The sequence below is a fragment of the Manacus vitellinus genome, unplaced genomic scaffold (genome assembly GCF_001715985.3).
Source record: "Manacus vitellinus isolate BGI_N305 unplaced genomic scaffold, ASM171598v3 scaffold_3_pilon, whole genome shotgun sequence".
In the NCBI taxonomy this organism is placed as follows: domain Eukaryota; kingdom Metazoa; phylum Chordata; class Aves; order Passeriformes; family Pipridae; genus Manacus; species Manacus vitellinus.
Window position 1 is genome coordinate 3,542,003 of NW_021940535.1, and position 24,599 is coordinate 3,566,601.

Here is a 24,599-nt window from a genome sequence, read left to right on the forward strand (position 1 = left end):
CTTGTTGGGGGAGAAAAGCCAAAGATGCCATGAGTTTTGCTCACAACGTAATTGCAGTTGAACAGTTTAATGAGTAAGCCAAAATGAGGTGGATAACTTGACAGGTAATTTTGGTTCCTGCAGGAAGAAATGAAGACTGTTGAATCTTTATCTGTCATTTTCAAATTAATTTGGCTACTTGGAGGTAGCAGTGTGTTATTAACTGCAGTTGCTTGAAATGCCCTTTTCCACACGGAGCTTGGATGTCTGGTATACCAGTGGTACCACGTTATGTGATTTCAGCATTCACAAATAACCAGTGGTCTTTCTAGCATGGCTTTTGGTTCCATCAGCAGGACTGTGTTTTGTCTCAGTTGGCTCTCAGGTTTATGGAAACCTTTGAGGAGGTCCTTAAAGTGATGTCTGTTTTGGGTATATATATCAAGATTTTCTGCTTCTGTTTTATCAGTGATCCCAAGGGCTTTGGCTGTCTGAGCTTAAATGTGACTTTAATGAATAGTGATATCTTTGGAATGGGAAAAAATAAAACTAAGTAGGCAGTCCCCCCACCCCCTTGATGATGAAGCAAGCTTATTTTCAGCCTGAATGAGGGCATCAGAGTGTCTCTGTGGGGCTTACTTCTCAGACTGAGTGCTCGCTTTCTCTCCTACCAGCTGCAGAAGTGTTGGATGGAGGAGAGCTCAGTGGCTGAGACTCAGCTCAAGGATGTGGAAGCTGAACAGAGCTGTTTCAACCCAACAGAGGACCCTGTCTGTGCTGCAGTGGTAATAAAGGTGTTTTATTGTTACTGCTGCAGAGTCGATTGCTGGGTAACCTCAACTTCCAAAATAATTTTAGGTACCTAAGCCTCCGGTTGGCCCATATGTTGTGTCCAGAGGAATCTAGGAGCAAGTGTAACTGAATATTTAAGTCAAGATTTTTAATGGTCTCGATTAAGATAAACTGACACCTACAGTAGTCACTGTAGGAGGTGTGAGCTGTGGGTGAGAATCCCTCCGCAAAGGTTTCCACCTGGCTATCCAAAATCGAGAATATCACTTTCGGATATAGTGGCATTGATATTTCTGCACACTGAGTTTCTCATTACTGAGAATTCTAGTGTGGATGCTGATGGAAACTGATAATTGGATGGTTGAAAAAGGTGATCAAATTAGTCCTTTTCTTATTAATTTGTCAGATGAAAGATAATGCATAAGAACCGAGTGCCTTTTTTAAAAGAATAAGAGAATGGACATGTCATAGGAACAGCAAAGTGTGTTATCTTGAAGGAAAATTCAAATACTCCCGACAGTCTGTCATACAAGATTTGTTTAAATAAAAGCAAAGTTGGCTGGTGCTTCTCAGTTGGGTAACTGATGTGTTGAGCTTTTTAGTATTATTTTTGTAAGTGGACTTCAATAGGACAGATTTTATCAAATCAGATAAACCTAAAATTTCTGTCCTTCCTGAAGAGGTTTGTGTTAGGTTTGTTTGTGGTTTTTGTTGTTTGTTTGTTTTTTATAAATCCTTGTAGGAACAAAAACATTAAGATCAGCAAACCTACCATTCTTAAAGAAAAGACCCACACATTTTGATCATAGTAGGCACAGGCAGAGTTGAGAAAGTTGTGAGGATTATGGGGACCACCCTGCCCACTGCATCTCCTGTTTCTGGCATTTTTTTCTATCCATTAGCAGTTGGGTTTTCCTTTATATATATGTGTTATAAGAATGTATGTACCCTTGAATGTATGAATGTGTGTGCACACGATTGTTGTCTCTGATGTCCCTCTCTGTGGAAGCCCACTAATACTGTCCTATTGATGTTTTAACTCTTGTGGGTGTTGTGTCAGTGGGGGTTGGGAAAGAATAAGGGGAAAAGTCTATCCCGAAAATTCTGCAAGAGAACTGTTGACGTAGATGTGTCCTCTAACCCTCTCCTGCTTTTTGGTTTTAGCTACATAATGCACTTAGCAACTTAAACGATTTTTGGTGGGCTTTTTTCCTTACCCTCCTCTAGCTGGTTGCAAAGGAGCTCCTGCGTTGCTGAGTGAAGGCAGGAAAGAGCTTAGTTATGATGTATAGTTTGAGGATCCAACTGGTGCTGGCAAGTCTTCCCTGTCTCTTGACAGCAGGGAGATGGGCTGTGATTTCCAGGCGGGAGGACTGAGCTTGCACACTTTTCTCACTTTGCTCCTGCTGAGGAGGAGACAAATTCGTGTTCACTGTGGGAAGGGAACGGTGGCTGAGTGCCATTTATATTCTCTAAGGGGAGATGCAAATAGCTGTGAGATGCAGTGGGTTTTTTTGGGCTTAGTTGGTTTTTTGGGCTTTTTTTTGTTTAAATTAGAAAAAACATCTATAAAATCTGTTTATATTTTCTACGGCAGTCAGAAATATTTGTCACTTTCCATTATGCTATCTCCATAAAAGGGAAGTCTTCTGACTCTCTTTTCTCTTAGTACTTTCCACTCAGCTAATGAAGGTGGCTGAAAGGATGTGTTAAACTTGACCAAAGCAAGCCTTTAGACTTCAGGTGCTCTTTTAAAAGGGCACCTTTTTAGGGTTTAGCTAAAGTCAGTGCAAAATGGCTCAATGGAAACTCTTTGGTTTAATACAAATTTATTTTTGTTTACTCCACTAGGAAGAGGCTTAGGAAAACCGGAATGAGTATGCCCATATATAGGCTTGCTGTGGTCATCTGTCTAGGCTGAGTTTATGGGCAGGAACAGATTTAATGCTTGAGCGTATGCTACGTAATTTAAAGTAAAAATTTGTATCTTGCTGGGACTTCAAATTTGTTGTGATATAAAGTAAAATCCATATGAAAAATCATTACAAAAATCTAACACATTTTACTTTTTGGGTCTAATTTTCGAAGATGCTGTGTTGCTTTGTATCCTCAGCAATGCAACTGTTTCCAGAGTTTGTTTTGCTGAAGTTTTTTTTTGAAATCTTGTTAGTTTGTTATGGCAAATATAAACTCTCTTTAGACTAGCAGGAGGCAAAGCCTTTTTAAAACAATTGTGTTTTCTTTGCCTGAATAGTGCTTTTTGGAAAACGAATCTTAGGTCTGGCGACACAGCCTGGGATCTTGGGCATTAAATAGCACTTTCTGGACAAGGGAGTGCTAAGGTCTTAAATAACGGACATTATCACTTTCCCCGATATCAGTATGGTAATATATGAGATGGAATGCCATGCCTGGTATTTCAGGAGGGTGTGAGAGGGGGGTCTGGGTGTGTTGAATGCTTTTTTTTCCTTTTTGAGAACAGTGTATCTTGACAGGTGTCTCACATATTAAGTGAAAGAGTTTAACTGGTGAGTTAAAAATGTCTTTCTTCTCAAGTGTGTCTTCAACTTCGTGCTAAATAGTTGTTAACTGAACCTGTGTTTTAAATAGCTCAGCTAAAAAATCTCTTCCTCTTTCTCAATGACTCAGCTTTCAGTCTGGTAAATTTTTAAAAGGAAAGGAATTGACAAGAAGTGTTTTCTAGTCCATATCTCATCCAGTGAAGGCGCAGGTTATTGCTGGCAAGCATGGTCTCTAATCCATTGTTTTATGATTTCCCCAGGTCTAGTGACCATGCAACCACAAAAGGATTGTATCAACCCACTGATGCTATGAACAAGTAAGCCACCAAAAAGAGGATGGTGGGGGGGAAAGCATGAGGCAATAGTTTTCCATTGGTTCAGCAGGGGTTTGTGCAGTGGTTGTAGTATCACGAAACTTGCTGCAAAGGAGGAGGGGGAATGTATGGCTTGGAGCAGGACTGTTCATTTTGGTAGCACACTTCTTGTTTCAATACATTAGGTGTTTCCTAATGGAAATCATAAAATCCTCTTGTTTGGAAAAGACCTTTAAGATCATTAAGTCCAGTGGTAAACTTAACACAGCCACATCCACTGCTAAGCTGTGTCCCTAGACAATACAAAGGCAATCATGCAGACCTTTTCCATAGTCTGCTAGAAGGGAAAACTAGCAGAGTCTAATTTCCCTCACTCTGCCCCGCCACCCCCCCCCAAAGATGCCATTAGATGAGACTAACTTCTCCAGATGATGTCCTATCATTTTCCCAAATTGCTTGCCAAGTGTCTCTCAGAGCAGAAGTGCTTAACCAGGAGCTAATGACCTCCCCAGCCTTTCCCATCTGTGGGGTGGGAGGGGGTCATGGCTGGAGACTGTCCTTCTGGAGAAGGTCCAACATCAGTTGCAGTGTGAGAGGGACCATTGCGCTCAAGTTCAGCCAATAGGAAACTACAAACACAGCAGTCTTCTGCTGTACACTTCACTCCATCACTCTTGTTTGGAGGTCTGAAAGAAAAAACCTTGTCCTTTCAGTGGAAGTGACTGTGATCTGGGCCTTAGTTTCAAATTTCAATAGCATTGGGAAATGGCCGTTTGTGAAGGCTGATGAAGAGGGGTGGTGGGAGTGTACCTATATTCCAGCCCTGGCTGCACTCGAGCCCTCTGTAAGCAGCTCATCCTTTCCAGCTGGAGTAGGAATGGTGGTATGCCAGTTGGCTTGGTCTCTCACCTCTGAAATTGATAGGCATCATGCAACTAAATAGCTGGCAATAGTTTTGAGGATGGATCCTTCCTTCTCAGGTCTTGTACTGGTGGAATTAGAAGTGAGGATCATGAACCCCAAGTATGCAACCAGTACCTCAACAAATCTGTCTTTCTAAGGCAATTCCATTTAATGCTTTCTTTATGCCTTTCTAGTTACATGCATTCCAGTCCATTTGGATCTTCCCTTAAAGCATGAAGAACTGGAGAACCTTGAAATGAAATAATTATGAGAGGAATGTGGGCACGTGGGAAGGTGGCAGGAATCTCACTGACAGCAGACCGAAGACCACAGGCAGTGTGTGTTATACTTGATGTGAGAGGGGTGTTTTGTTGCACATGTTCATCCTCATGGGGCTCAATGGCTCTACCACCCAAGGCAAGATGATGCTTTTGTAGACCTACTCTGGCTTAGCTTGGTCTTGCCAGCAGTGACAGGCTTGTGTCACTTTATGGTTAAGACCAGATAGTGTGCCTGTGATTTTTTTTTTTTTTTTTTTTTTTTTTTTTTTTTTTTTTGCTGGCAGAGTTGTGTCTTTCTGAATGCTTGTCTGTAGATGTAGGTAGACCAGCAAAATTATTTTGTGTGTCCTGGTCTGAGTCTCTTTGGACAAGAGACTCTCCTTGTCTAACCAGAGAAGTCTGGGTGTTTATACATTGCTGGTTTTAGTACAGTCCCTTTAGTGTCAACACAACAGATTGATATTCAACTGTGCAGTCTCATTTAGCTATGACAACAGACAGTGTAAAGGGTCTGTGCCTGGGGAATTGCTCAGGTTTAACTCAGTGTTTTGTTTCTCCCAATATCATTAAATCTCTTCACCGAAGTGGATAGAAAACCTGTAAACGTAGTAAATTCCTTTCTGCTTTCCTCATGATATATCTGGAAAGCTGGAGCAGGCACTTCTCACTGTAGTGGGTGACTGTGTGCTTCAGCTTTTGATGCAAGAACTAGGTAAGGATGAGTCAAGCAAGTATTTTCTTTCACTTCTGCTCCTTGGGGAGAAAAATGCATTGCTTATCACTGCAGACAATTATCTCAATACCGGTGTGAGATCCAAGAATTCACTGCTGACTCTCTTACAGTGTGAGTTCCCAGCTCAGGGCCCTACTTCTCTGCTGCATTTGGAGCCAGGAGTTTAACCCAGTACGGGAAGGGTAATGGGTATAAAAGTTCACGTTCACTTGTTCAACTGTCATTAAGTTTGACAGGATTTCAGTCCAAAACAGAGGAGGACACATGCTGTCTAAATATGATGCTTTCAAATGGTCAGATAGTTGTCTAGCCTAAAAAAAATAAAAGGACGGGAAGAGGAAGAAGTAAGAAGTTTTAGGTCTACTTTTACATGGTTTGCTTTTCTTTTATGCTGACATAAACTGCTCCTATCTTGAGTGTTCTCTTGCCTATCCCAAGCGTATATCCCTAATGATAATCATGATTTTCAGTGGCTGAGCAGCAAAGGTGCTGAGGATGCCTGCTGATCCTGAGCTGTCACCATGGGTACTAACATGCGCAGTGGGGTTTGGTGTCAGGGACCCTGATTGTGCTCTGATCTGCTTTTTGACTAAAGCAACTCACATCTCCTGGCTGTGATACAGAAATAATAATAGCATATGGGATTGGGTTAAACCTCTTCAGAACTGGGTCATCCTGTAGTCTGAGATAGTGTAAGATAATATTAAGCTGTTTCAATATTTTTTTTCTGTAGCTGAAACAGTAGTGGTCTCTGTTCCCCAACTTGTGTGCTGTGTGTCCCTGCATAAAGCATATTGTGTTACACTAAGGCTGGGGGTTTGCCTGCGTATTTCTTAGGATGACCTATATATCTAGGAAAGTTAGGGAGCAGAGGAGGTGTAAGTGCCTAATAATGGCCAGGTACTACAAGTTGCATAATCTTGAGAAAAAGTTAAGGCAGATGCCTTGGGTTTGAGTGTCGGTTGGAAGTGGCGAATTAAGATCAAAGTTGTTAGTCTGTTCTGTCTTCTGTTCCCTTGGTATTTACAGAACTATGTCTTTGGTTTTCAGCAATGTTAATACCTTGTTCTTGAGCAACTTCACAGTTTGGGGCTTTCCCATAATGCCAGCACCGTGCAGCTAGCAGAACTTAATGCTGAACTTGCAGCATGGTGGTGGAAAACTGTTTCAGGATCTGCAGATGATCTATGGATCTTGGAGCTTCTATTTTCAGAAGTCCAGGACTTAAATTTTGTCTTCTCACATGCTGTGGGTAGTGTTTTTGATGCTGACTTCTTAAAACCTCGGGTGAATGTTAGGAAGTTGGGTCTTGCTACACCGTCTGTGTGGCAATCGTCTGTGTAGGTATCTGCACAGATATCTGCCTTCTTAGAAGGTATTGAAAGGGATCCTTAATATGCTGTAGGAGACACATTGGAGTGTGCCCAAAACCTGGCTGGTGAAACTGCCCAGAGTGGCTGTGCTGACCCATACTGCCAGCTCTGTGTGTGCCTGTCACGAGGCACCATGTGGGAACACGTTTAGCTTTCAGCTTCACCTGGCTTTCCCTGTGGATGAAAACCACAGGCATGGCTGTGTCACAAAGCCAGGGGGATTAGGATTAAGCTTGTTTTAATTCTGTAGTAATCTTGACTTCCTATTTTTATTAAAACCCTAATGCTGGCCCCCATCCAAAGGCAATGGAGACATTCCACTTGCTTCTGGTGAGTGCTGGGACAGGCTGCCTGGAGGGTCCTGGGTGCCTTTGATTTTGGCATCTCAACCAGCCTGAGGTGGAGGTGATCTTTGCTGTGTGCAGCTTCTGGAGCACTGTGGGCAGGGATGGTGGTGTCTCCCCTGGGCCGAAGGCACATGTTTATACGTTGCTGGTTCTGAAGGGTCTGGTTGCTGAGGCAGCTCTTGCTGTCACTCACCCGGCACATTCACCCATGGTGCTGCTGGTGGAGCTCTCCTTGGGGAAGCAGCTACTTCAACTGGTTGCGGTCACTGTCCATGTTGCATAAGGAGAAAAGCATTGTAGTGATTATATAAAAGATTATGTAACTGGGTAATTCGGTAATCGCCTCTCTGGTGAATGCTAAGAATAGCCTGTGAATATGCATTTATTTCTGTGATAGCCATCCACAGTGATTAAGTGCTGGAAACAGTGGGTGCTGGGCAGTGGGACAGGGTGAAATACTTGTATCTGTGATGTGTGTGTTTGCACTGAGACTCCCCAGCTTCATCACTCCTGTGCTGCTCTGGTGAGACACATTAGCTCCTGTTCCTCTTGCCCCATAGTGTGGTATAACCTGATCTGCAGGTATGGTGAAGGTATAAAACTGCTCTTGATGAGCCTGTGCTAGTTGTTCATGGCATCCTGATGAGGACATGCAATGCATAGGCAGAGCAGATGACGGAGGTGGGAACACATGTTGCTTCTCCGTGAATTTGGGCTGTTTCAGCTTTCTCTTGCTTCCCAGAGTATCTGTTTTTCATGCTGAAGTTGCCAGTACCATCTGCCCACAACCCCCCCCCAGCCCTCATGAAGTGTCTGTGAGGGGCTGGACAATTCTCAGGGCTGGACAATTTCCAGGACCCTGGTGAGGAGCAAGGACCCTCCCAGGCTGGTTTGAGACAACTGAGAAGACCATGTGTGCTTCAGCCCAGCTCCTACTTGCTCGTGGATTTATTCCTTACTTACAGAAGAGAAGGTGACTCATGAAAAAATCAGATGCAACCAAAGCTGGTAAGAGCTCTGCAGTGCTAATTGAAGTCTTCAGAGAGAAACTGGGGAGGAGATGGGTGCTTTTCCTTGTAGTCTCTTAGCCCTGGGAAGATTGTGCAGGGGTGAGTTAGGGATAGCCTGGGAAAAGGCAGGAAGCTCCATGAGAGGTTGTAGCAGGAAGTGAGCAAAAGAAACTCTGTGAACGCTAATGGTTCATTTGGGAACATCAGTCCTGGCTCTGAAAATGTTCCAGCAGTTCTCAGCTCAGCTGCTGGAGTCTGAGTGGCTGCTGGTTTTTGGTGGGGTTTTTTCCTTTTTTTTTCCTTTTGTGTGATTTTAATTTGCCCTCCTGTTCACTGTCCTGAAGGTACAGTTTGCCACCTTTTCTTGTTGCTACAGCTACAATGTCTTCTCTTCCTTGAGTTGCTTTATCAACTCCTCATCTCTAGCTGCCTGAAGCTCAAGCTCTTTAACCTTCCGTTCAAGCTGCCACATAATCCACTCTCCACCTATAGCTCTGACCTGGTTTCCTCCTCCCAGGCCTTGCTCTGGACTGTTGTTCCACCCTTTTTGGCTTAGGATGGCTTTCTTTTCTCTTTTCTGTGTTATTGATTTCATAATTTGCAATAGTTTCCACTTCCTTGGCTGCTGGGTCCCTGTTCACTTTTTAAAGTGCTTTTTCTGTACTTTCCTCTTCTATTTCTTTTCTAGGCTTTCTGAAGTTCCATCTATGATTCAGCCCTCAGCACTTCCCACATGGGTTTTGCCTCTTCTATAATTTCTTTATTTTACCCTACTTGCAGAAGGAAAGGCCATACCATCTGCACTTAAAAGTGTCTTATAATCCCTTTCTCATGTATTGCAATTATGCGCTGGATACAGGTTAAAAAATATAATTTAAAATCATTTTTATTTGAAAGACATCGGATTTCCATCCTGTCCCTTTTGCCTGAATATCTGTTTCCTTGCATGCTTTTTCTCCTTTTTGGATGTTAGGCTAGAGATCTGAGGGTTCAGCTTGCTGCTTCACCCGAGAATTCCCTTTGCAGAATGGGTGACTCCTCATTACAGAGGGTTGCCTTTTGTACAGACCCTTTCTCCTTTGTATTTATGCCGCCTCCTTTTAGTAGGATATCAACCCTGGAATGTGCTGCTGTTGCTGTTGGGCAAAGGAATGTTAGGGGAATGTTTTTAATAAACATATGGTTGTTGCATAATGTAGATGGAAAGTAGGCAGAGGAGACTGTATGTGCAGCTCTCTGTGAACTGTAAAGGACAAGGACAGGCACAGCCCATGGATAACATGGAATTATTATGACACTATGTAAATTCTCAGATGCTAAATGGACTTAATTTTTTAGTCTCAAACTACACATCTACAAAAAGATGTCAGTGAAGTTGAGAGGTTTTGTGTAAAAGCATGTAAGGAGCTGTGAGAGCTGTTGTGGGAGCTTCTGTGATGTGAAAACTTTTTAATTTGCAACTGTGCAGATACATTAAGAATAATTCTATCCAGTCTGATAGGCAAGTGTGAAGTAGTGAAAAGATGAGGAAGCCAAAATTCATTTACTGTAAGTTTTTTAAACTGGTGAAGCCGAAATGATATCTCATTTACATCAATTGAGGTATGTCTGTAAACTTCTGCCTAGGATGAAAGAAAAAGATTAATTCTTAGTTTCATTTCGATAAGGGGGCTCAAGGTATGTAAATATGATATAAAAAGATATGAAGACAATTTTTAGATCTGGTGCGTAGACAAAGTACAAGATTTTGCTTTACTTTTGTCTGCCTTACCAATGCCACATGCAGCATATATAATCTGATTCATTTTAGTAGGAGTATTATGTTCTATGTTGTGGGACCTTCAAATACAGGCTTTGACAATGCGGATTGCTAGTTTGTGACAGGAACCCTGGAGTTCAGCTGGAGTGTGCCAGTTGAATCGGACGTGATGGCACAACTCTCACTGGTGGGAAGGAGGATAATGGGTTACATCTTTTGGAGTTTTAACTTGGACCGTAATTGGTCTTCTGTTCCCTTCGAAGAAAATAGGCTGTAAAGATATTAAATTCCTTATGAAGGTTCAAACTCAGTTAAATAGATTCAGTTAAATAGATTTCCAAAAGCAAATCTGACAGAGGAAAAAAAAAAGAAAAGGGCAGTGTCAACAAATATCCTATTGTCTCTGGAAGTGCCTGATGGAGCCAAATTAATAACTTTAAGAAGTTTCCTTTTGAAATGTTCCTGCAGCAAGCTTCTAAAAAAGATCTAGAGAGGCTTGAAAGCAGGAACCCTTTGTAAAAAGTCTTTCCTTCAAGCAAGAACATTTAAACATGATGTGAAGCAAAGACAATTAATACTGGCTTTCCTGATACTGCCTAGAGAATGCTCGGAAGCCTTATTCGCAGTGGTAGGGATGGCACTTGAAATCACACTGTCTACAAGAGTTGCTCTAGCCCTGCTAATGACTCCCTGGACATCTCCCTGAATGTGACTGCCTTGCTTATGAGGGTTGTAAACAGCTGGGTCTCGAGGAAGGACTGAGATATGACTGTAAACCTGTCTGTATGAACAAATGACTTTTCCAAGGTGCTTGATCTCCCTGTCTATGCAGGCTTGCCAAATTTGTCTGGATCCTACCCTCTCTCAGCCTGGTAGATATTTTTGCAGCCAGTTGATGGTGGGGACATGCCACCTTTGTGCCTGAGAGCTTGTATGTGTGTCAGTTTAGCACAGAAGTGCCTGCGGAGCCAACGTGATGGTTACAACCAGCAGGGCTGGTATCCTGCTGCTGGACTGTGTACAGCTTCTGCCTGGAGGTCTGCCAGGACCTGCAGGGACAGAGGTGCTCACACTTGGATACTTGTGCCTAAAACTTGTGCTAGAGGTGGCAAAACTACATCATGTACCTGACTTGAATATCTGGCTCTTTAACTGCAGAAAAAAAATCAACATTCCATTCTCTTTCAGTGCTTTATGTTATGGAGGAGAAATTCTTTCTTATGATGTCCTAGACTTTGATATATATGCTGTATTCATGGTAACAGCTTCTCCAACTATACATCTTCCAAATTAGATTAAATCTATTTGTGCATTTGTGGTATTTCTTCACGCTTTATTCAAACACAAGTAATCAAGTAAAGAACAAATCAGATGGTTATGGCTCAGAAGTCTCTGACAGTACTTAGATTTTTATGGGAAACCAGAATTTTGCAGTTGTTTGTAATGACAAAAAGGATGCTTGCCTGGCGCTTCTCACAGAAGGATTTCATAGTACTTAAGCAATATTAAGTATGTCGTAGCACGTTCCAGTCATGTCCAGTCCAGATGCATAGCCGTTGTACAGATGGGTAGGTGGGCAGAGAGTATTGAAAGGGTCATGCAGGGTGTCCATGGCAGAATTAGAAACTCAAGATTTCTGATTCCCAGTTTCCCACTCCACTATGAAGAATCTGCTTTGACTTCACAGTAAATGCTTTGCAACTAGTCCTTCCATGAACTTCTGAACTTGGGGCATTTTTTGGAAGTCCCGTGCAAGATATCTTGTACATGGGGGATGAATCTATCCAGGCATGTGAGTGGTCTGGAGGAAAAGTATTTGGACTGGGACTCTTTTCTATGTGGAATTATCAAATTGTAACTGGAATGTTTGTTCAGTGCATGTTAGTAGTGAATCTGAGATCAATAGATACATCCAGATTCTTACCCTTAGTGTTTTGATTTATGCATTTGGACATTTACCACTGAACTGTAGTTGTATTGGGATTGTATAATACACTTAATGACTTTTGATAATCTGATTAACATCAGACTGTTAGTGATGGCAATACTTATTTGGGTAGAACATGAATTAACAAAAGTGTCTACCTGCATCTCACCTCTTTGGATAACTGACTAAATTTGTTGAAGTTATTTTTGTCTTCTTACTTCTGCAACTGAAATACTGTAGGAACTAACGCTTGTATGTGAGTTTTTTTGTTCTCTCCCTCCCCCCTTTTTTTTAATCATTCATTGAAATATGCGGTCCTAAGACTGCATAAAGTTTTGCAAAATTGGGTCAATGCCACTGAGTAGATTTAGTCAAAGTAGAAATAAAAGCACATGAAAACAGTTTCAGCGCTTTCAAAAGCTGCTTTTAAGTACTCCCAGAAGCTAGGGAATTGAAAGTCCAGGTTTACAATATGTGATCAGAGTGAAACTTTTTTCTGAAAAGCTTGGCATTCTCCCAGGGTGTGGGAGGCCAGTTTTGTCTCCTTTGTGTCCTCTGGATAATTTGAATTCTATCCTTCTTCTCCGGGAAGAGTTCCTAGCCTGAAAGAGGTAGGGTATACTAGAATTGATTTATGTCAATTGTTGACATTATCCCTCTTCTCCACTTGTAAAGTACAAAGGAAATACGCACCAAGCTATGTGGAAAGCTACACCATAGCTCAGTGGTTGAGATACTCTTTGGAGAGAGAGACCTGTGTTTGCAGTATTTGTTCAACTTATGCCCTTTCAGAGACTGAAGAACATAGAAATTCAAAGACAGAAAAGGTTGACACGTTAGGTCTATTGGTTGCAATTAAACAGCCCGGGCTTGACTTGGGAAGTGCTTACATGACGAATTTGAGGAATCTGCTTGGGTCTGTTGGAGAAGGGAGTGATTCTGTCCTTGCTGCTTTTTTATGCAATGTCTCCCAAAGTTTGCTGCTATCTTCTGATAGAGATAGGATGCTGGTGAAAATAGATCTTTGCACTTATATTTATGTGTTTCAGGTAAATAGGAACACCACCACACCACAGGAGATGCTGTCTCCTCTGATCAGCTGCAGCTTAATGTTTGTTCACTTCCGAGAGAGAGAGAGAGAGAGAGAGCGAGAGCGAGAGAGCTGGGTTGGGTGGATCTTGACTGCAACGTGACAATTGCTACTGTTTCCTTTCCCTTACCTCTCTTCTGCAGATGTGTCGTTTTGTACACTTTATGGGTGCTGAAAACCCCAAAGATATGTTTTAGTTTTGTTTTTGTTTTAGGTATTTAGTAAACATGATTTCAGAACCCCAAAAATTACATTCTTGTACCCAACTCCTCAATATGATTGGATTTCTCAGAAGATTTCTGTTGAAGTTTCAGATCAAGCTGGCAGTATCTGGAGTTTACCTGCTGCTACATATTTAATTCATATGCTGATATGAAGTATTTATATTTAATAAATAGCTCATAAAAACCTGTCTTTCCTCCTTTTTTCTATGTTGAGAGCACCTCGAGGTGGTGCCATGAATGTTGTTGCACATTCAGGCAAGGACTGGCAATACAGAAGAGATGTATTTCAAATAATCACCATTTCTTTCCAATAACTAGGGAGATGGGAAAGTGGTACAGTGAAAGCTGCAGAGAAGGCAGTGCCTAATATGCCTTTTCCAACCTTAAAGACTATTGTAAAACAGATCTGTATAACATTTGGGCTTAGGGTGTTGGTAGTGTCTTTTCTTTTCAGATTTTTTTCAGGGTTGTTGTGTTACTGACATTGCTGTGCCAGTTCACGGTACCTTCCTCAGCTCCTTCCTGGTAAGGAATTCATGCTGAGGCTGATTTTGAGACTGTCCTTTTCCTTAAGGCAGCCTTGGATACCTTTTTCAAGTTCTATTTATATGATCTGATGAAATGTTCCTGGCACTGGATGTTTAATACATAAAGTGGTGACTTTATATGTTCCTGTCTAAGTCTCTCATATATGTGCTGCTCTAATTGGTTTATTTGAGAGGTTTTTTCCTAATATTTCGAAATAATTCAATGATTTAAATTTTTTCTGGACTGGTTCAATTTTCCAATCTTATATTTCTCTGGCTGGTGACAGGGCTGGCAAATTAGGATTGATGTAGCACTGGCCACCTCTATTGTTGAGATGCCATCCAAGTACTCTGTGCAGTGAAATTAATAGAAAAGAAACAGTTTTCAAATAAAAGCATGCATATCAACGACATCAATCCTAAACTTTCTTGTACCAGTGTATATAATTGACACTCTGGGTTTCCTGTTGCACACTGTGGATTTAAGCTCACAGGAAACCCTGTGTCTTCAGACTGTGATCCCAATTTTATGTGCATAAATAGTGCTGGATTGTACAATGTCCCCTGAGACTCCCCTGTTCTACTGTCAGGCAGACACAGTGCAGGCAGGCCTACACATATGCCTTGCAAATAAGCCTCAAGTCTGACCCAGAGGGAATACATCTGTGGGTGGATACACAGCCTAAGCTTCTACCTCCTCAGTGCTTTGCCCCTCAGATGGATCTGTTGGCAAAGTTGAGAATGAATCCTGGTGATGCGGATGACTTTTCGTTGTTTGGTGCAGAAGAATTTAGTTTTAACTGTTGTTTAAAAAAAAAAAAGCTACTACTTTAGAGCTTGCCTTATGTTAGAAATAATTTACTTCATTCGTTTCTTCATATATTTAAAGATATTTTTCCAACCAGTGTTTTTGTGTTATCTACTATACTTTATAAGAAGCGATATAAAAGTATGACCCCATGGCTAAAGGCAGTGTCACTTAGGAAAGTGGGTTTCTGCTGTTGGCTTTGCTGCTAGACCTGGGTACATTTCTTTGATTTTTGTTGCATGTTTTTCTTTTAGCACTTAAGAAGTGATCGACTTCTATTTATAGGTAGTCTTGGAAGCTATGGATTTGAAACCATAGGGAATACAGATAAGTTTGACTGAACTGCTTTAATTGAAAGCTGGGTTAAATGAAACTGAGCAGATTCTACCATTAACAGAGGTGAGGAAGAAGGATTTCTGATATCCTTTTAATGAGTACTAAGCAGGATGACCAAGTACCACAGAATTGTTGCTTGCCATGTAACATGTTGGTTCTCACATCAAGCAATGCTCTCTCTGACTATGGGCTGAGGGTCCTCTCTGTTAGTCCTCTCTTTCATGGTGTGGGTGGTTTTTTTTTTTCTAATGAACTTAAAGGCCTTTCATGAAACCTTGTTTTTAAAAAAGTAAAAAATCTGGATATTGGTTTAATTCCTTCTACTGAGAAAGATGAATTTCTCAGTTTCCCTTTGTTTAATGTCCTTGATCAGATCAACTTTCTTCTTGGCCTGAAAAGCCTTAGGCAGTGCTTGACTTGTGATACAGTTAGGACTGTACCTTAAGGAGCCACAGGCATTGCCATTAAGTGGTCTTAAACTCTCTTCCATCATTTGGAGCCAGCTTAGGTTAGGTTGTTGCTGCACTTGCCCTGCTTCTTATAATGGCTGTCCTCCATTGGTTCAGGTGTTTCTGCTATAGTAGTTCCCATAACATACAAGTCAAATATTGTGTTACAACACTTAGAGGTATCTCTGTTGCAATCTCCACCGCTCGTCCCTTTGTACCAGACCATAGGGTATGGTTCATAATGCAGTGAACTTGCTCCTGCTCCAGTTTGGATCTATCCACAGACTGCAGTTCCTTAGAGTTGTATCTGCTCCAAGTGCAGCCTTATCTATGAGCCGCAGTTTCTTCAGGGGCACCACCCTCTGTGGCATGTTCTTACCCACAGCTGCTTTGAGATGCACCTGTTCCAGTGTGGCCTTTTATCCATTGGTCATAATCCCTTCAGAGGTACGCCTGCTGCAGCACAGACAACCATGGCTGCAGACACTCTGGGATGTACCTGCTCTGGCATGGGCTTATCTACAGCCACAGACACTCTGGAGTGTTCTGCTCTGGTGTGGACTCATCCACGGGTGACAGTCCCTTTGACTTGAGTTCACATGGGAATTCCAGCCTGTCCAGCCCGGCAGCAATGCCCTGGCCATCTGCCAGCCCAGGCACATTGCCATGGCTGTTATCAAAATGTTCCTGGGCACAGCAGAGGAAGATAAGCAGCAGAGCAGTACAGGAAGTAGCTAAAGCAAAAAGCAGCCAGTAATGAGCACAGACATACAGTAAAGCAAGAAAGCCTTGCAAGCACAAGAGCCTGCTGATTAATACCCAAAAAGCAATAACAGCTATAAATTTCACCTAGCCCATTCCAGTCTAACCTGTTGTTATCTCAAAATGTTCAAGTCCCAGGCTGGGAGCCGAAAAGGAGGGTTGTGGTTTAACTCTGGCTGGCGACCAGGCACCATTCAACCTCTCCATCACTCTTGCCCAGTGGAATGGGGAAGAGAATCAGAATGGTAAAAGTCAGGAAAAGCATGGACTGAGATAAAGACAGTTTAACAGGCAAAGCAAAAGCTGTGCACACAAAGCAAAACAAGGAATACGTTCACCACTTCCCATGGGCAGGCAGGTGTTCAACCATCTTTGGGAAAGCCGGGCTCCATCACTGTTACTTGGGAAGACAAAAGCCATCACTCTGAAGGTCCCCCCTTCCTTCTTCTTCCCCCAGCTTTATACGCTCAACATGGCACCATATGGTATGGAATATCCCTTTGGACAGTTGGGATCACCTGTCCTGGCTGTGTCTCTTCCCAGCTTCTTGTACACCCACAGTCTCCTCACTAGCATGGCATTAAAAGAAGCAGAAGAGGCCCTGACCTTGTGTAAGCACCAGCTCAGCAGTAACTAAAACATCTCTGTGTTATCAACACTGTTTCCAGCACGAATCCAAAACTAGCTACAGTGAATCAAATTAACTCTACCCCAGCAAAAATCAGCATACTTCATCGTGATGCTTTCGTGAAAAGAACCCTCAATACGCTACTGCATAGACCTATCCGTGTGTTATATGTGTCTCTTTGGGAGGTGTTGGTCAAAATTGAACACCTTTCTAACTCCTCATCTAGCCAGTTCGTAGACCATAAAGTTCAGTGGGACATTTGCGTGGGTGACAGGAGATGCTCTTCTTACTCATCGTGTTGTGTTTAATTGGATGGTCTGCATCTTGTAGGCCTAGGATTGTCTTTGCAGTTGTTTATGGATTTATAAATCTGCAGAATAATGGGTTTTGTATTCTTTGACTGCACCTTTGTAGAGGAAGTCTGAATATTTAATGGCATATTGAATATTGCATAACTTTTCCATGTATGAACTTGCAGAAGGTGTTTTGATGAATTGGCTAGTTTGTTTCTCAAACTCTCTGAAGAGTCAGAGTTCACGTGTCTGAAATGTTTTATACATGTTGTGTAGGTTTTAAGTAATTAATATTTCATGCTTACCCCCAGCTAATGTGGTAGTGGTTAAAACTCAAATAAGTGGTGATTATACAGAATGATAAATATTTCATTTATTTGGTATGAAGTAGGAAATAAAATATGTTGCTGCCATGCTGGTTTTATTTTAAAAGACTTTGTCAAGATTAGCACATTAAAAATCTGTTTAGTGTCCTAAACTTATTCTGCTGGAAGAATGCAAACATTTCTTTGAGGGTATTTTTAAAGGGATTTTGTTGTCTTGCTTTATAAGGATACTTCTGACACCTTTTGTAAAGGCTTTTTGCCTTGTTGCCTTCAGATACACTAAGAAGTAGTGTTCTGTTCAAACCATTTATTAATTTAGCTCTTGCTAATTGCATATTGACAAATATATGTGACTACAAGACTGAATGAAATAAGATGGGTGAGACAAGTGTCTGTATCTGTACTGTGTCTCAGTCAGTGGCAGGTGCTGTGCAAGGAAAGGCCGTGAGCCTGCCCACTGTCTGAGCTCTGATCCCTTCATGCTTCTCCAACATATGGACCACTTGGATCAGAAATATAAGGGTGTAGCTCACTTTTACTTTCTTTAATTACTGGTTTGAATTTGTCTTCCATGGATTTTGAATCCGTCTTCTTCTACAGTCTCTTGCAACAACAAGGGATTTTAGGTTTTGTCTGTGTACTGTGTAAAGGAGTATTTCTTGAACGAATTTTCTGCTAGGACAAGGGGCACTCATTGAAACTAATGCTGTGGGGCTTGGCAAATAATAGTTCTGTATCCAGCCTCATTCAGCTGCACATTCAACCTTGCTCTTGCTCATCACCCTGGCATCTGTTTTCCAGGTTGAAGGTTCCCAAACCTTCTAGACTTTTCTTGAAAGGCAGATGCTCCATCTTTGTGGTTGTCTGTCTCCATACTTTCGATTTCTAGGTACAAGCACTTCTTGGAAAGCAGAAAAAGGAACTTAGAGGTGGACTTTAAATTCCTAAGAGGGAAATTAGTCACTAGTATCTGCTGAAAATTTTGAATTTCCCTTCTATAGGGAAAATGAGCTCAAACTGATCTTTAAAATAAAGCTAATTTTAATTTCTGAGCTTTTCAGGAACTGTAATAAAATAACTAATTGGTTTGAACTGGGTTTCAGTAGTGTTACTGACTTTTAGTTGTACTTATTCTGCAAGGAGTTATTAGCTGTGTAAGGGACTTGTCAACACAGAGAGCTAAAGGCCATGAAACCTACCTGAAAAGCGTGTATTATGACTTGTGGAGCTTCATTGCTTTTGGTGGGGCTGGACAAGGGGAAAACTAGTGTGTGTTCACCTCCTGTGAATTTAATTTTCAAATTTCAGTGCTTGGAGGCTTGTTTGAGTGTACCTGTAGGAAGAGATGGACATATTTTAGCTTGAAGGACTGTGGATAAGTGCAGCTATCAGAAGATGGTTGGAATATGTGTACTGCTTCTGTAGCAAACGCTCATCTCTCTTCTGCAGCGTGAACATAAAGGCTGCTTATCATCGTGACTGACTCTGTACTACAGAAATGGAAGTTTTACTATGTAATTTGTAGCTCACACTATTATTTAGGATTAAATTTTGTCTCATATAGCTGTCCTACCACCATTGCAGTGGTATCTTCCAGTGGTGTACCAAACAACATGGCTAATATCTGTTCTGGGTCATCTTTCAGTGAGCTGAGGCATTTTTCAGATGAGAGGCTCAATATTATGTGGTATGAAACTTTGTTGTAGACAGTAGAGAGAAAGTAGAATTTGTTTTTTATGTTTGCGGTGAGTTTTAGGTGTGGGGTTTTCTTGGGCAGGAGTAGAGGTGAAGCTGTTGATATATTTTTTCTTTTCTATTTTGTAGCCTGTGTTGTTGAGAGAGTACACTTTGATACTTGGTGCCTGTTAGATTTTCTGAGGCACTAATGCCTTTATGGTATATCACAAACATCTGTTAGTACCAGAGTTGAACTGAGAGATGGCAAAGGCACCTATGCCAAGACACAGGCCACAAGATGAAGTGGGACTTCCAGGCTGTTGGGGTCTCTTAACTGTGCTCTGCCTTTGAAACTGTAGGCAAATTTGACCACTTATGGATATATATGGAGAGTCAGAGATTAATGGAAAGTTCTCAAAACACATTTTACTCTGCATTTTGCCTTCTTTATCTAACTGTTGTCACAGTGGTGAGATGCAGGGGGAACTGAAAATCATCTGCAGGTTTGTTAGCATTTGTATCCATGTCATTTTTACTCATTTCAGTATTACTGTAAATAAAGAAAATTGATCCTTTTGAACCCTAATTTGATTATCTAGACACAAACTACTGGCAAAAGAACTGGATTATAAGCTTTGATTTGTATTGTCAGTCAGATTACATAGTTGGGCTGTTACCAACTAAAGCTTGAATGTGTCTTACATTAAATGCTTCTAATCAGAGTTTAGCTGCTAGGGATCTTACATGGTGGGTTAGTTGTTTTTTGTTTTCAGATGAGCTCCAGGTGTGGGCCTATAGTAACTGTAAGTTTGTTCATCAATGTGGAGTTTTTTTCATAAATTATATGCCCCTAATTTTAATGTACCTTGTGGGAAACCATAAGAACTTGGGTGCCACTTTCTCAGAGACATGTTGTTTCTCCCATTTGCCTGTTCTTTTTCAATTCAAATGTGTGCAGTCCAGTTCACATAGGTCTTTGTAGATTTTAGTTTACCTACATTTTGCTGATGCATGGGTAGTCATATTTTTTTTTGAGAAGGGCAGTTTTAAGCACATCTGATACTTTAGGTCAGTGACCTGTGGTTTCTATGTCATGTAGATGAAGAGTAGTTTAATGCTATACTTTAGACCTGAACTAGTTGAATGAATGACATATGAAATTCAATCACTGAAATCTTGGCTCAATCCCAGCTGTAAATTTTTCTGAGACTTTGAACCATGGATACACCTATTCTGCTTCCTTTGTGATGAATTGGAAATAGTCCTGTCTATTTGTTTACCTGGGTAAACAGGTAGCAAAAATCAGGTAGCAAACTTGCCAGTGTAGATGAGATGTAAAAAACTTTTAAAAAAATCACTGTTTAGGTAAGAATGCCGGTAGTGGTGACTTGTTGAGAACTAAATCCCAAATAAAAGTACTTGTAGGCTTGCAAGGCTAATGCATTCACTGTGGGTAGTTGGTATTTGTTGATGCTACACTCCAAGGAAGACTTGCAGAAACACAGGGACATGAACAGTAATGTTAGTTTGGGTGTTTGCAAAAGAAACTGGTATGAGATTCCTTGATGCTCCTGATGCTGCAAAATGTTCTTGATTTGCTGTTGCTTAGATAAAAACCTAAATAGGTAGTCAGAATAAGACTTTTTGCATCACTGTCCTATTGCCCTGGTCCTAGTGTTTTCTTCCTAAATCCACCCTAACCTTCAAATAAATTTGTGAAGTTCTTGCTGCCTTTTCTCCAAACACTGGGAAGGGCTTTCAATAAACCCCTTCAATTTCCTCCCTTGCTTTTCTACAGGTCCTAGCATGGACTCTATGCCATTGAATGCAAAATGTGACAGCCCTTGAGCAGCTGGATCTGAAACCATTTGCTGTCATGACAGGGAATTTCGCTTCATTGTTTGCTTTTCCCCTCTATTTGCATCTTGATTTCTGTTGTGTCTTTTGTTTTATACTTTGATAGTCCTTATTCCCTTTTTGTGAAGTGATTGTGCAGGCATGTTCTGGTTCCTGATTAGGGCTTCTAGATGCAACCAATGATAAATGTGCAATAACAGTCATCCTGGTATACTTTCTATCAAACTCTACTTCTGGCAAATTTATTTCCATTTGATTTTTTTTCTTTTTTTCTGTGGTGCTAAGTACAGCAAACAGCTGCTTCTACCAGCAGAAACTCTGGAGAACTGACTTTCCCACTGTTGATTTTCCCTTCAGTCCATATGGATTTCTCCTTAGACTGAGAGGCAGATACACTTTACCTGCTCAGTTATATAACACACCATTGGTTGCTTTTCGGCCCTGAACTCATAATGAAATAACCTAAATGATTATAAAAGCTTTAGCACCAGCTTCATTTCATTTTAATAGACCAATAAAAGCAACCAGTGTGCAAGCTGCTGGCTCCAGTACTCCTGCATAAACCATTAGCAAAACAATATTGCTGGCTCTTGACAAAGGAAAATGGCAGCGACAAATCCAAGAATTTACTCTGAAGTCAACCAAGTGCCAGTGAATCCAGAGGCCCACTTGTATGCATGCTGGCTGCTGCGAGCTCTTTGTTTGAGGCTGAGAAGTTGGCACTTTCTCATAATTTGTTTTACATTCTGGCTTTGTCTTCTGTAAATATCCTTTGCAGTGTTTCCAGCAATGCTGGCAACTGCCTAGGCACCAGGCATCGAGTTAATTTGCAGGAGACTTGACAGGTTTTGCATTCTGTGCGTGAGACTGGCTCATCTGGCTGCCTCCTATGCTCTCCCTCTGCAATACTGGTGGCTAAAGTATTTGCAACATTATACCCCCCATGGCAGGTACAGTGTGTTGTCTTTGAAGAGCAGAGTCTCCCCACAAGGCCCAAAGGAGCCCCAAGATGTCTCTGCCAGAAGGCCCCTGGTTACCTCACTGGTTGAGGGGGGTGGGGGGCAGGAAACGAAGCATCACCATCTCATGGGATCCAGCACATGGAACCTTCTGTACTGAACAAAACAAAATCCTCCGAGCCTTCTGTTTACCTAAGGTTTGTTGAGTGTACCTTGAAGGATGCCTATACAACTGGTATATTGTGTATTTTCAAAGTATACAGAAAATGTAAAACTACCTACTAACCCCAGTCAGATCTAAACTAGTACTGTTTGCTTATATGTTATCCTCTACTGTTTTGCTGTGTTTGATAAACAAAAACACTGCTCAAGTTTTGGTACTTGCATGGACAGACAGTGGTCTGTTATCAGACATGGCAACCTGTGAGGATGGCTGCACCCTGGTGCTTTCTCTTGAATGGTAGACCTCCCACCTGGGCAGGTCAGAAGACCTCTGCTCTGCTGACATCTTTTCCTAGGGTGGTTTGTGATTATGCTTTCTTTGCCTGAACTTCTCTGCAAGGGCAATATGTGATACTGAGAGCTTTGGTCCCCTTTTCCCTGTCTTTTTGTTTGTTTTCCTTCTTTCAAGCTGAAAAACCCCCAAACACCTTTTTGATTTCACTTGCTCAATTTAAAGGTGTCATGATCATTCTTTTCCAGTAAAAACTTTCAGCATTTCAAACTGTTCTAAGGTATTCATTGAGTATGGGTGCTCAAAAAAACCTCTGGTCAACTGAAGCAATTTTAAAATGTAAGAGCACCTAGAACAAGACAGATGCTTGGAGATGCAGATGACCTCAGGGACAGTGAGAGTATAGGGGAGAGGATGAAATTTCCTCAAACAGTTTGGGAAAAGAATTAATATCACTCTCTGTGCTATATTCTGGTAGTTATGCATTAGGTACAAATAAGGGAACTGAGACTTCTTTCTGTGCCCCTATAACCTGGAAGAGGTTATATTATACTTTAATAAATTCGTATGGACTTTTCCTTTCCATCTCTTAGCTTTTGCAGAAGTTGGTGAACAGCACACCATCATCACTTTTCCCATTGTCCAGATCTTGTTTCACTATCCCTGCAAAACATCTGCCAACCATCTAGGTGGATGTGGTTGCATATATACATTTTTTTTAAATTTAGATTATTCTGTGATTCATTTGTGTTCTTCAGTGTCATTTGCAGCAGGCTGAAAGTTCACAATCTGGTTTGCTGGCACCATGTGCTTCTCTTCTTGCTTCTTTTGACTGATCTTTGTAGTTGTGAACCTTTGAAGGATGCTCATCCTATTGTTTTTAACCTCCTGATGTCTGTTCTGATTTAAAGCAGATGTTTCTAACCTATTAAGAATGCCTTTACTAGGATAGCTAGATTTTTAAATTTACAGAGCTGATCTGAAATAGGACAAGAATTTCCAGATAATCATCCTTAGACTCTTGGTGCATTGTGGATTTGTTATTTTTAGTAATCTTTCCTGTTTAGTTGTCAGTCTCACATTGGTGATCTTCCTCTCCACTCCCAAGATCAGCTGCTAGAGTCAAGGGGTTATGATTACTTTAAAGACTGAGCAGGGAGCTTTGTAGTCTGATGGCTGCAGACAAAAAAGTTTGATATTTCATTCTCTTTGAACGGAACTATAGCAAATCAACACAAAAACATGTAAAGAATTTCAACAGTGTACCATTGCAAAGCTGTGCTAATTTCAGTTTCACCGTGAAGGGTTTCTCCTGGTAATGTTTTCTTTCCTTTCTTTTTATTTAAATGAACATTGTACTGTTCCAAGAGCAGTCCACGTGGATGTTCCTGGAACAAGTAATTGAGTTATCTCACAGATTTAGTCATTCTGAGTGTAGGGCTTCATTTTGGTTTTTCCCCTGCAAAATATACTGTATGGCATATTTTCTTTTCTGCTCCCCTCCCGCCCCCACTACTCAAAAGAAAACATAGTTAGCCCTTTGGTAGCATTACCTGGTAGTGTAATTGCAAGCCCTGACGTCTCACTGAAAGCTTCTGGCTAGACTAGGCTTGGAGTGTGCAGAAGTTTCCAAACTGTTATACAAGCAAGCACTGCTTGTGCATGTGTAGGATCTGTTCATACTGGTGTAATACTAGCTAAGTTCTCTTTCCAAGACCATTGTATTAAGTGGGTAATTAGAGCCCAGTGATGGCTGGGGTCTTGTTTCACCCATTCCATGCATCACCTTCATGTTGCAGTGTGTGCACAGCCATTGCTGTGATACCAGGTGTGCAGTTCTGTTTCTGGAGGTTTTACGAGTTTTACCTAATTCTGTGATTGCTCTGTGGCCCTCATGATTGCTCACATTATTGGTAGCTCTAATACTAAATTTAAAAGCTGAATAAAATCACTTCTGGGATCTGATTTCTTTCTTTGTAGAGAAAATGAAATATGTCAGGAAGCTGGTGTCTTGTCAGAGAATATAGGCCCCTATCTAAGAGTGCTGAGTAGCAACCATGTCTGCTTCAAACAGTGAAGGCTCTGTCTTTTAGCACCAGGGATTATAACCTTTAGGTCTTTTCCTGGCTGGATAGGTGCCTGTATGCCTCAATATATTTACTGTCCTGTGATGTGACCTAATATGTACAAGTATCTTCTTTGCACAGGAGCGGACAAGCAGAGACTGAGCTGTGAACAACCAGAATAATTATCTAACATAAATAATGAG

At 41.3% G+C, this 24,599-nt stretch overlaps 1 protein-coding gene across 1 annotated transcript in view; it reads left to right on the top strand.

Annotated features, from left to right (window-relative positions):
* Positions 1-653: 653 nt before the first annotated feature.
* The window catches only part of VOPP1 (VOPP1 WW domain binding protein), a 58,353-nt gene continuing 34,407 nt past the window's right edge, over positions 654-24,599 (top strand). Inside the window, exon 1 of the mRNA XM_008921335.2 lies at positions 654-764. Within this exon, the coding sequence (XP_008919583.2) occupies positions 669-764 (96 nt within the window). The 5' untranslated portion in view covers positions 654-668. The remainder of the gene's footprint in view (positions 765-24,599) is intronic.